Here is a 10,581-nt window from a genome sequence, read left to right as displayed (position 1 = left end):
AGAGGCGGGATCCGCGTCCCGCAGGAATTCGGGGAGGAGAAGAAATGGCGCGGAGAGGGAGGAAACGTGCGGGAGTTCGTGGAGCGCAAAGGAAAGGGCGAGAGGTCAGGGGGGAGAGGAGAGGAATGTGCTGATGGAGCGCAGCGGAGGAGCTGCCAGCAGCGGGGATGGGGACAGCGCTGGGACCAACAAGTGGCAGACGGGGGGAGGATTCCCGGCCCCCATCGGGATGGGGTGGGCTGAGCTTGCGAGCCCGTCCTTGTGCTTCACGTGCCCCACATTGGCCTCGGGTCACCATCACCATGCCCACCCCCCCAGCTGGGGGCCGGGCTCTCAGCACCCCCGGGCCCCTCGTGGAGTTGGCATCAGCAATTTGTTTTCTCCCCCTCGCCGAGCGCCGGAGGCAGAACAGGAACTCCCGCGGTGCGCGGCGGTCCATGAAAGCCCATCTGTGCCAATAATAATAACAATCATAACGATATTTATACAGAGCCTAATGTCTGCGAGCGGCTTCCAGAGCCCATTTGGAGGCAGCCGCTCGCCTTTGCTCATTACGAGCTGCGCGCTGGAGCGGAATGGCTAACGAAGAGCTCGTTAGGCGGCTCGTCGGGGATTTGGCCGGTCCGCACGGGCGCAGCGCTTGGTGACACCGCGGGGTCCCCGCTGTCCCCTCGGTTGGAGACCCTGGGGGGCTGCATTCCTCACCCTGCGCCCATCGTGCTCCAAGGAAATGGGTTTTGCTTTCTGTTCGCCGGGATGGAGAAATAATTTGCGAGCTCTGGAAAGCACCTCGGCGCGGAAAGGAGGTGGATTTCCCTCCGCAGCCACACCGGGCTGCCGAGTCTGCAGAGCCGCGGCCGCTCTCTTTATGGTTATTATTTCTTGTAAAGCAATTACGTGGGAGCTCTTTGCCTGTGCTCCCGCCGCTGTGACCCCTATTCCGCGGTAATTAATGGCCCCGGGGGGGGAGGGAAGGGGCACGGTGGGTGCTGCTCGCCCGCTGCCGCCCGCTCGGCGCACGGTGATTTGCAGAGAGCTGCAGGAGCCGCTTTCCCGAGGAGATGCAGCTCATGAGCTCGTGCTCCCGCTCTCTGCCAATAACTTCTGGACTGCTTGGCTGATGGAAAGAGAATTTCACAACCGGGAAGAGGCACGGGGATAAAGAGCTCAGCGGGGCGTCCTCGGGATTCGGCCGCTTTGCTGCTCGGTGCCTCCGTTTCCCCACCAGCCAACGGCGCACCAACGGCTTCCCCAGTGCCAGGAAGAGCAGAGCTTGGAGGCTGGGGCGGGGGGTGGGGGGAAGATGCTATGGGTTTGGCCATCATGCTGGGGATGGGGCCAAAATACTGGGGTTCTGGCCAAAATGTCCAGGGTTTGGACGAAATATCCATGGTACGGCCAAAATATCCATAATATGGCCAAGGTATCCATTGATTTGGCCAAAATATTCACGGTTTGGCCAAATTATCCGTTGATTTGGCCAAAATGCACCTCTAGAATCATCACCCGGGGAAGGGAGGAAGGGGGTGAGGGGCTGCCCCATTCCCAGCTCTGCACATTCCTCACCTCAAGTGCTCCATCACTGATGTGAGCACCACGGGAGCAGTGCCTCCATCCTCTATTTTTGTGTATTTGTGTTTTTTCTCCCCCCTTTTACACGCTAATTTCCTGAGCGTGTTTCCAAACGAGGGTTTTATTTGCCACGTTTGTTTGTTTGCCTCCGGGGCGCAGCTCTCGGACAGAGGTGCTAATAAAGCAGACGTCTGTGGCGGGGGATCAGATTGTGTTCTTGTTAACACGCTGTTTCCTTTAAATAAATCATTGTCCCCCAGACTGGCATTCAATTATTAACGCAAACGCGGGGAGGGGAGGGGTGGGTGGGTGGTGGGGAACATGGGATGTGCCTTAGGGTTTTCCCTCTGTGCCAGGGCGTTTTTGTGGAGTGGTGGTGAGGCTCTGCTCGTGGATCTGGAGGAACCCTTTGGAGGGGATATGACCCCCAGTAAGTGGAAGGGATGCATAGGGAAGGGCAGGATCCGTGCTGCTCTGTGCTCCCCAGGTCTCCAAGAGGTGACCCCTGCCGCTTCCCCCACCCTACACCACGGGCTCTAAACATTACGTGGATGTGGGGGGGGGGTCCCAAGGAGCTCTCCCTCCCCATTGCCCTTTACCTTCCCACTCCCAATTCATAAAGCAGCAGAGCAGGCGTGAGGAGTTTTCCCAGGAGAGCGTTTAGACAGGAGATTGAATGAGTAATTTTCTGGGAACACGAAGATGGCACCGGATCACTTATTTATGAGAACTTTTTGACAGATCTGCCCGTCCATAATTCATGCCGCGTGGCGTTTAGTTGGGGTCACCAGTAAATAATTCACTTCTTATAAACTGTGGAAGGGTGGATGAGATGCTGAATTGTTACCTCGCACTGAATTCAGGGCTGTGGGTACGAATCCAGTGCTGACCCCATAAAGGAGGAAATCCCAGACTGGGATGCAGTGGGGTTTGTGTGGCTGCTGGTAGGAAGCAGTGTCACTGGGTTTGGGGCTTGTGCAAGAGATGATGAAATGCATCTTATGCCCTTATAGGGCTTCACTGGGGTGAATGTGGCTTTTCCTGTCTGGGTAAATCGAGTGATCCTGGGAGAACAGTGGAGCTGTGCTGGGTGGGTTCAGATCTCACTCTTGTCCCTCTGGAGCCCTGTGTGGGTCCTACTCATCCCCCAGTCTCAATGCCTGGTCACCACGTGCACAACCACCAGCAATATCACCAGTGGGCCAAACACAGCAGCTACCAGATACCCCCTGAGTATGCAGTACCCACCCTGTGCCCCACATGGCCCCGGAGACCCCCCAGCATCTGGGAGCTGCCCATTGCCCGGGCCTGGTGTGGTCCCCCCTCCAGCATATGGCTCAGAGCTCATTCCTGGTCCAGCTGTGCTCCTGCTGGGTCCTCCTGTGTCACTGTCAGCTGATCCAGGGGAGTCATCTGTGTGTGAGGGACATGGGGTCAGCCTGGGAGTGCTCTGTGGGGGGGAAATGTGCCCATCCATCCCTTGACCCCTCCTCCTCCTCTCCCCCCCCCCCCAGGATTTGGGTGTTAGTGGTTCTGGATGCATTGGGTTCAATGTGGTGATGTCACCACAACGGGAACGGGGATTTCTGCACCCACCACACCTCCCAGAGGAAGCTGCAGGGCCAGTGGGCTGGGGTCAGGGAGTCCATGCAATGGGGATCCATCAGCACGTCTCCCCCAGGGGCACTGGCACTCACCGAGAACCAGCACAAGGTAGGTAAACTTCCTGGGGCTGGTGGGTTTGGAGGCGATGTCCACCCCTGCAGAGTACTGGCCTGCATCTGTGCTGCGCAGCTCCGTGATCTCCAGCGACAGCAACTGGGGATGGATTCGCAGCCGGCCTTGGAAGTCAGGCAGGAAATCCACTGCAAACTCCTTCACCTCAGGCTTGGCCTCGGCGATGTGCGTGCTGTGGGTTTCGGAAGTCCAGGTGATCCTCACGATGTCCTTAGCCACGGGGCGCAACGCCGGGAAGGACAGCGGCTTTCCCCGCTTCCCTCTCAGTATCTTGATGGCATGGCAGCACTGCAGACCTGCAAGGGACAGGATGACATGTGCTGGTGACATCCCCTGACCCCCCCCATTCCCCACCCGCCCCAGTGGTGAAAGCAGTGCTTCCATCCATCCCTCAAAGCATCCCAAAGGCATCACCCTTACCCCCAGCCATCACCAGCAGCACGCAGCTGAACAGCACAGCCCCAGCTCTGGCCATGCCTGGGGGTCCCTTCCTGCAGACCTCCAATCCGTGGGGCTGAGCGCGATGGTGCTGCAGCCAGGACTGGGGAAGGAGAATTGCTTAGTGTGTGCAGGGAAGGATGTGAGTGAGCTTTTGGATGAGGAAGTGGTGATGGGGGCAGTGGGATGGGCAGCACTGCGGAAGTGACAGCTGCTCTGCCAGGATGTGCCAGGACTGGGGCCTGCCCAGGGGTGATGGTTGGTGGGGGGAAGGATGACCTGTTGTGCCATGCTGAACCCATCAAACTGTAGAGATGCTGGGAACCCGGGGGTGATGGTGCTCATGGGTTGGGAGTGGTCATAGGAGTATCCCAGCCCCATCCCACCAAATCCACCTGGAAAAGGGATCTCAGTTCTGTGCCCCATGGCACGAGTGAGTGACATTTGGGCTCAGAGGCATTGCACAGAGCAGCTCAGGGGCTTTGTTTGGCTCACCTATGGACACAGTTCCAACACCCCCCCCCATTCACCCCTCGAGCCTTCTGCCGCCCCTGACCCGCTCGGAAATGAAGCTCGTGCCCCCACCAAGAATTTGAGATTCATTCACAGCACCAAAGGGTGCAGGGGGGGCCCGGCCGGGTGACACTGAACGCGATCCCGTGCTGCCACCTCCCGGGCGGAGCCGCGCGGGGCCGCGAGAGCGCTGGGGCTGAAATCGGTCATTCTTCCCCCATTCCGTTGGCGGAGGAAAGGGGGGGTGGAATGCTGCGGGATGGGGCTGTGCACGGGCGGGGATTGAGGGCAGATAACAGCCTGATGCCGGGCGGCTTCGTCCTGCTCCCACCCCACACAGTGTCCCACCGGGGGTGGCATTGGTATCCATCCCCTCTGTGACCACACGAGCGGCGCTGCCTGCACGTAAACCCGTCCCATCCACCCCCCCTCGAGTCCCCTGCACATCTCAGGGGCCACATTTCGCTGGAAGGGGGATGAGAATCCACGGATGATGCACTGAATGAAAACACCTTCTCCTCTGCAATGCGGTGCTTCGAGCATGCAGCATCTTCCCTTCCTCCTCAACGCGGTCCGTGAGACGTGCCGAACGCTTCCCTTTTCATTCCCCGTCCCTTTTTCCCCCCTCCTTCGTTCTCCTTCCTGCAGCTCAGCTCTCCCCGGGCAGGCTGCGAGGAGCTCCGACAGCAAAGGGAACGTCCCCTTGATGTAAATCGTTCCCTACATGTTGAACTCGGCCGCAGACAAAAGCGCTAATTAATCGGCTCAGCCCCTGCTCTGGAATGGAGGTTTTCAACCTTGCGGAGCGCCGAGTTTCCTTTGTAGCTTTAATTAGTTTTTGCTCCTCTGCCTTCGAGCTGGGGGAGGGGGGAGGTTGGGGTCCGGGACTCACGTCACTGCGGGAACACGCGGGGATCGGCCCGGTGGCAGCTAATGAGCGCCCGGCAATTAACAGTGAATGATGAGCGTGGTTGCGCTGCCCCCCCATCCCACTGAAAGGAGAAGTGGAGCAGAGGGAGTTGATGCTGATTGCTGCATCACTTTTGTTGTTGGGGTCCTACAGGGGTGTGGAGGCACCGGGAGGGGGGCGGTGGAGGAAGAGGAAGGAGGACCTCGTGCACTGTCTGTGTTAGGGATGTGGGGATCTTCTCACTGCTGGGGAGATGGAGCTGAGCTGGGGATGCTCGCATGCAATTTTCCCAAAGGTTTGCTCAGAAGCTGTCTGTCTGTCTCTTAATGCTGTGCTCCCATAAAGGAAAGGCTGTGTGCAACAGGGTCCTCCTTGTCTTCGGCTCTGTGTCACCAGCAGTGTGCACCAAACCCGTAGGGGACTGCTGGGGTGAGCTGGTAGGGCTGCGTGGGGCTCTGCCTGCAGTGCTTGGGGCAGCTTGAAATCTCAGGTAGAAAAAAGCCAAGAGTGGAGTAAAGCTGCCCTCATTTCATCAGTATCTCTGTGGATTTACTGATGGATCTATGGAGCCCGATAAGGGCCCGACACATCACTGTGTGCTCAGGTCCACACTGCATGGTTTGTCTGGACACAGCAGATGTGGAGTTATGGAGCAGTGAGAAGAAACCTCCAACGATGCACAGCGATGGGCTGAGCTTCCCCACGCAGTCGGGATGGAGGGTGGATGCAGTGCTGGTGCTGCTGGGGGCACAGCGCTGCTCAGCATCGCACTCATAGCGCTGTGCTTCCCTCGATTTGGGAAGCAGCTCTCAGTTCCGCCCACACCTCCCACATCCTCCAGCGCCCCGGGCTGGTGAGAAGGAGCGATTGCCAATACACCCACTTTGGGGCTATTTTTTTTCCCCGAGAAATGCCTGTTATATGCAGCTGATAGGAAGGGAATGGATTTTTTTTCCGTGGACAAAGAAAAGCTCAGCCCTTTGCTTGTTCCCCGTTCCCATGCCCCCAGAGCACACCAAAGCCCCACAAGAGCAGCACACTGTCATTCTTCTCTTAAAAACAAACCTCATATTTTCTCACAACTCCTTCTTAATGACCCGAGTGAAGTAACACCCACAGCAGGGAGAATTTCTGCCCTTTGGTACAGCGTCCTCTGCGTTCAGCACCACTTGATGGCAGTTATTGGCAGCTATGCATGGCAGTTATGCATGGGGCAGCTGAAGTGTGAAGTGCAGCAAAACACGGGAAAGTGCATGAGACAAAACCCACCCAACAACCCCCCACTTCATGCCATAAAGAGTCTCAGGTGGCCAGACCCAGCTTGATGCTCTCTGAGCTGCAGTTGTGGTGCTCTCCTGTTGTAACACCCAGTCCTCCCACAACAGAAGTGCAAAAAGAAAGCAAAACTCCCAGAGAACCCACTTGAGCCTTTAGAATGAGCTTCCTCTGAGATGCAGAGCCAGCGAGCCCTGCAGGAGCATCGATCCCCCGGGGTCACAGAGCCCTGGATGGCTCCATCCTCCCTCTGGTGACGTGGGGACGGCGTGGGGGACCGAGGGGAGGTGGTGACGCAGAGGGTGTTGCACAGCAGCACGCGCCCATGGGGGTGTGAGGGAGGAAGTTGCTGATGGCCGGGCGCCGTCTCCCAGCTCAGTCTCCAGCTGCAGGCAGCTCGCTCACACGGTGCGGAGATGCAGCAGCACGGGGTTGCATTGCATGCACTGGAGATGCTGCTGTGCATCGTGCTGGGGGTGGCAGGCAGCGGACAAGGTGAGGAGGGGGCACGGGGTGGGGGGAGTTGGGGGTTGGGGCTGTGCCGTGCAGGACGGTGGGGTGGGCACAGTGCTCATGGGGGCTCAGGGTACCCCGGGAGATGGAGCATGGATTGGGGGGTTGGCTTTGCTCTGGTCCCAGCCCCGTCCAGCCCAGGTTGAGCCATCCCCAGCCCTCACAAAGCAACAAATACCTTCTGACTGCAATATCCTTGGAGATGCCTGAGTTTCTCCTCTCCACTCCCAGGGACAGTGCTGCAGGGCAGCAGGGCAGTGCTGTGAGACCCCCCTGACACCCCCAGACTCTGCGCACACCTCCAGAGCTCCCATTCCATTCCAAACTCTCAGTTCAACTGCCCATCACCTCCTCCCCTGCTCTCCTCCCAGCCCCAACCCCACCACCACCTCTGTGCAAACCATCCCTGGGGGCTGCACAAGGTGGGGTGCAGCTGGCTGGAAGCTGTGCAGCACAGCCTGCAGCAAGCAGGGGCTCAGAATAGCTGCATGCAACCCCCCACATGTGGTTAACACCACCTCTCACACCTCATACCTTTTCTTTCCCTGCTCGCTGGGGCTGTGGTGGCCAGACACGCACTGCTTTTGGGCTGCTGCTGTGTCCGATGTTGTCCCAAACATGCAGATGGAGGAAGTGGTGCACACCAGGCACTGCTGACTGCTGGCTCGTATTTGCTTCAGGGCCTTTTTATCTTGCCTCTGCCAGAGCCCCGGACATCCGTGGCTGCTTTGCAAAGAGGGAAAGCGGAGCAGAGCTTCTCTGGGAAGGAAGCGTCCTTTGGGTCAAATTCAGGCTGCAGCAGCGAGGAGAAAGATGGGGCATGAAGGGCACAGGAGAGTCCATCTCATGATGTCTGGGGCACTGTTTGGGTTTTCGTCAGCATCTGTTCTATTCTGAGCTGGAGAAGCACTCCCTTAGCCCATGGCCAAGTGGTGCCTTCCTCCCCTTCTTCACTTTGCTGGGATGTGTGGGACTGTGAGCTGTAACTTCTCTCCCCCAGCTCCGACCTCCCCAGCCAGTTTCCTTATGGCCTGAAACTGCCTGCTCTCTGGGCAGGGCGGAGGGGATGTTGCACAGGCAGCTGCAATACGTGGCCAAAGTGCAGGCTGTGGACAGACCCAGCACCGCAGGAGATGGGTGCATGCAGGACCCATCCCAGCTCCATCTGCACCAAGAAGTGTTGCCCAGAGAGGATGGAGCAGCAGCACGTGGGGTGCAGCACAGGGGTCCCCATCCCAGACTGTCCCTCTGCGTGGGGACACTGTGCTCACCTCATGCCTTCCACAGAGGCTGAAGGCTGCAGGGACAGAGCAGTGCTCAGCGGTACGGATCTGCAGCTGCTGCTGGAGGAACCACTGCCACTGGAATGGACAGCTGTTGAGTGGAAAGTGGTACTGGGGGCAGAACCCCGGCAGCGCATCCTGACGGCTTGGAAGGATGAAGTTGAACCTGAAAACAGTTCTCTTTCTCGGAGAGCCACCTTCTTCTGGGAGCCCCTCTCCCTGCAGATCCATGCTGTCACCAAAGCAGACAGTGGCAACTATTCTGCAGAGATCGAACACTCACATGGCTCCATTTTGATCAAGTGCTTCCACGTGTCAGTGTGGGGTGAGTGCCTGGACCTCCTGCCCTCCTCCATCCCCATCCCCTCTAACCTCTCTGTCCCTGCAGAGCCTGTGGGCAGCCCACACCTGGAGAGATACGTGCTGCAGCAGGAGCAGGGATGGTGCAGCTTCCAGCTGTCCTGCGCTGTGCCTGGGGCCACTGCCGTGTCCTACAGCTGGTCCCGTGACAGTGAGCCACTGGGCAACCAGAGCGTGCTGGAAGTGCCCAAGGATGTGCAGCCTGGGCTCTATGTCTGCAATGTGAGCAACCCGGCCAGCTGGAGCACAGCTAGCATAGACATGGCCGCAGCCTGCACCCAGACAGGTGATCTGTCCTCTGCTCTACCAAAGCCAGGTTTGGGTCTGAATTGCAGCATACTTGGGGCCCCCATCTCCCTCTCCCCATAAGCTTATATGGTGCTACCAGGGAGAAAATGTGCCCTTCTGCTGAAAAGGGAAACATCACTGCTGGAAACTGCACGCAAATGGATGTTGTGGTTTCCTGGGCAAGTCTCTTCCCCATGCACCGGCCATGATGGGGGCAGTGCTTTGGAAATGTCTGCTCTCTGCCCCACGTCACCCATCCCTTCTGCCCTCATTCCTTCCTAGGGCTGTTTGGTGCCTTCCCGTTCTGTGCAGTGACCGTGTTGCTGCTGCTGGCTGTCTGCATTGCTAGCTGCATCGCCTACTGGTTCTCGATTTGGTGGAAGGATGGCTCTGACTGTTCATCACCACTTGGAGCAGGGATTTGTCTGCGCAGAGCAGGAGATGGATCAGCACCGGGATGTTGGTGGTGGTGGTGGCATTTTGGCCAAACCTCAGACATTTTGGCCACTACTACAGTATTTTATCCCCATCCTCTGCATATTGGCCAAACCCATAGCAACTGCTCTCCCCAAGCCCCAAATTCTCCTCTTCCTGCCACTCGGGAAGCTGATGTTGCACCATTTGCTGGTGAAGAAATGGAGGCACCGAACAGTGAAGCAGCAGGAAACGGAGGATACCTCGCTGAGCTCTTCATCCCTGTGCCTCTGCCTGGTTACGAAATTCTCTTTCCATCAGCCAAGCAGTCCAGAAATCATTGGCAGGGAGTGAGAATGAGTACACGAGCTGCGTCTCCTCAGGAACCATAGACTGATAGAAGCAGTTGAGTAGGAAGGGACGACTAAAGGTCATCTACACCAACTCCCCTCTTGAAGCCTTACACACTTTAGGGTCATATTAACTGAGAAATGCTTGTATTCTGGGGTTGAAAGGAAGGGAATGGCTTTTTTTCCACAGGCAAAGAGAAACTCAGGCCTGACCCCCACTTGTTCTCCATGCCCATTCATTCAGAGCACACTAAAGCCCCACAAGAGCAGCACACTGTCATAGATACGTGTCTTTCTCTTAAAAACAAACCTCATCTTTTCTTACAACAAGTCCTTCATAATGACCCGAGTGAAGTAACACCCATAACACCCATAGCAGGGAGAATTTCTGCCCTTTGAAACAGCGTCCTATGCATTCAACACCACTTGATGGCAGTTATTCTCCCCCAGCACTGCTGGGCAGCTGCACTGCATGGTGCTGAGTGTGAAGTGCAGCAAAACACGGGAAAGTGCATGAGACAAAACCCCCCACAACCCCCCACTTCATGCCATAAGGAGTCTCAGGTGGCCAGACCCAGCTTGATGCTCTCTGAGCTGCAGTTGTGGTGCTCTCCTGTTGTAACACCCAGTCCTCCCACAACAGAAGTGCAAAAAGAAAGCAAAACTCCCAGAGAACCCACTTGAGCCTTTAGAATGAGCTTCCTCTGAGATGCAGAGCCAGCGAGCCCTGCAGGAGCATCGATCCCCCGGGGTCACAGAGCCTTGGATGGCTCCATCCTCCCTCTGGTGACGTGGGGACGGCGTGGGGGACTGAGGGGAGGTGGTGACGCAGAGGGTGTTGCACAGCAGCACGCGCCCATGGGGGTGTGAGGGAGGAAGTTGCTGATGGCCGGGCGCCGTCTCCCAGCTCAGTCTCCAGCTGCAGGCA

At 57.6% G+C, this 10,581-nt stretch overlaps 2 protein-coding genes across 9 annotated transcripts; one reads left to right on the top strand and one right to left on the bottom strand.

Annotated features, from left to right (window-relative positions):
- Positions 1-2,275: 2,275 nt before the first annotated feature.
- Positions 2,276-8,318, bottom strand: LOC104914411. Of its 8 annotated transcripts, none has more exons than XM_019623116.2 (6): positions 8,230-8,318; positions 7,493-7,751; positions 7,137-7,197; positions 3,730-3,850; positions 3,270-3,605; positions 2,276-2,985 (listed from the first exon to the last, which is right to left on the bottom strand). In XM_019623116.2, exons 2-6 carry the CDS (start codon positions 7,576-7,578, stop codon positions 2,726-2,728), a joined length of 864 nt encoding a protein of 287 aa, XP_019478661.1. In that variant the 5' UTR covers positions 7,579-7,751; positions 8,230-8,318; the 3' UTR covers positions 2,276-2,725. The 8 variants fall into 8 exon arrangements, 7 of the variants coding, with proteins under 7 accessions (XP_019478661.1, XP_010722185.1, XP_010722182.1 ...); XM_010723883.3 differs by lacking the exon at positions 8,230-8,318 and adding an exon at positions 6,236-6,387 and having other exon boundaries at positions 7,493-7,959; XR_004162046.1 differs by lacking the exons at positions 3,730-3,850; positions 8,230-8,318 and adding an exon at positions 6,236-6,387 and having other exon boundaries at positions 7,493-7,959.
- LOC104914412 (natural killer cell receptor 2B4-like) lies at positions 6,412-10,177 on the top strand. Its single transcript, XM_019623114.2, has 3 exons — positions 6,412-6,940; positions 8,246-8,917; positions 9,172-10,177. Exons 1-3 carry the CDS (start codon positions 6,862-6,864, stop codon positions 9,693-9,695), a joined length of 1,275 nt encoding a protein of 424 aa, XP_019478659.1. The 5' UTR covers positions 6,412-6,861; the 3' UTR covers positions 9,696-10,177.
- Positions 10,178-10,581: the final 404 nt, after the last annotated feature.

The sequence above is a fragment of the Meleagris gallopavo genome, chromosome 27, assembly GCF_000146605.3.
Source record: "Meleagris gallopavo isolate NT-WF06-2002-E0010 breed Aviagen turkey brand Nicholas breeding stock chromosome 27, Turkey_5.1, whole genome shotgun sequence".
Lineage (NCBI taxonomy): Eukaryota > Metazoa > Chordata > Aves > Galliformes > Phasianidae > Meleagris > Meleagris gallopavo.
Note: the sequence above shows the minus strand (reverse complement) of the source record. Positions and strands in the feature narration are given on the sequence as shown.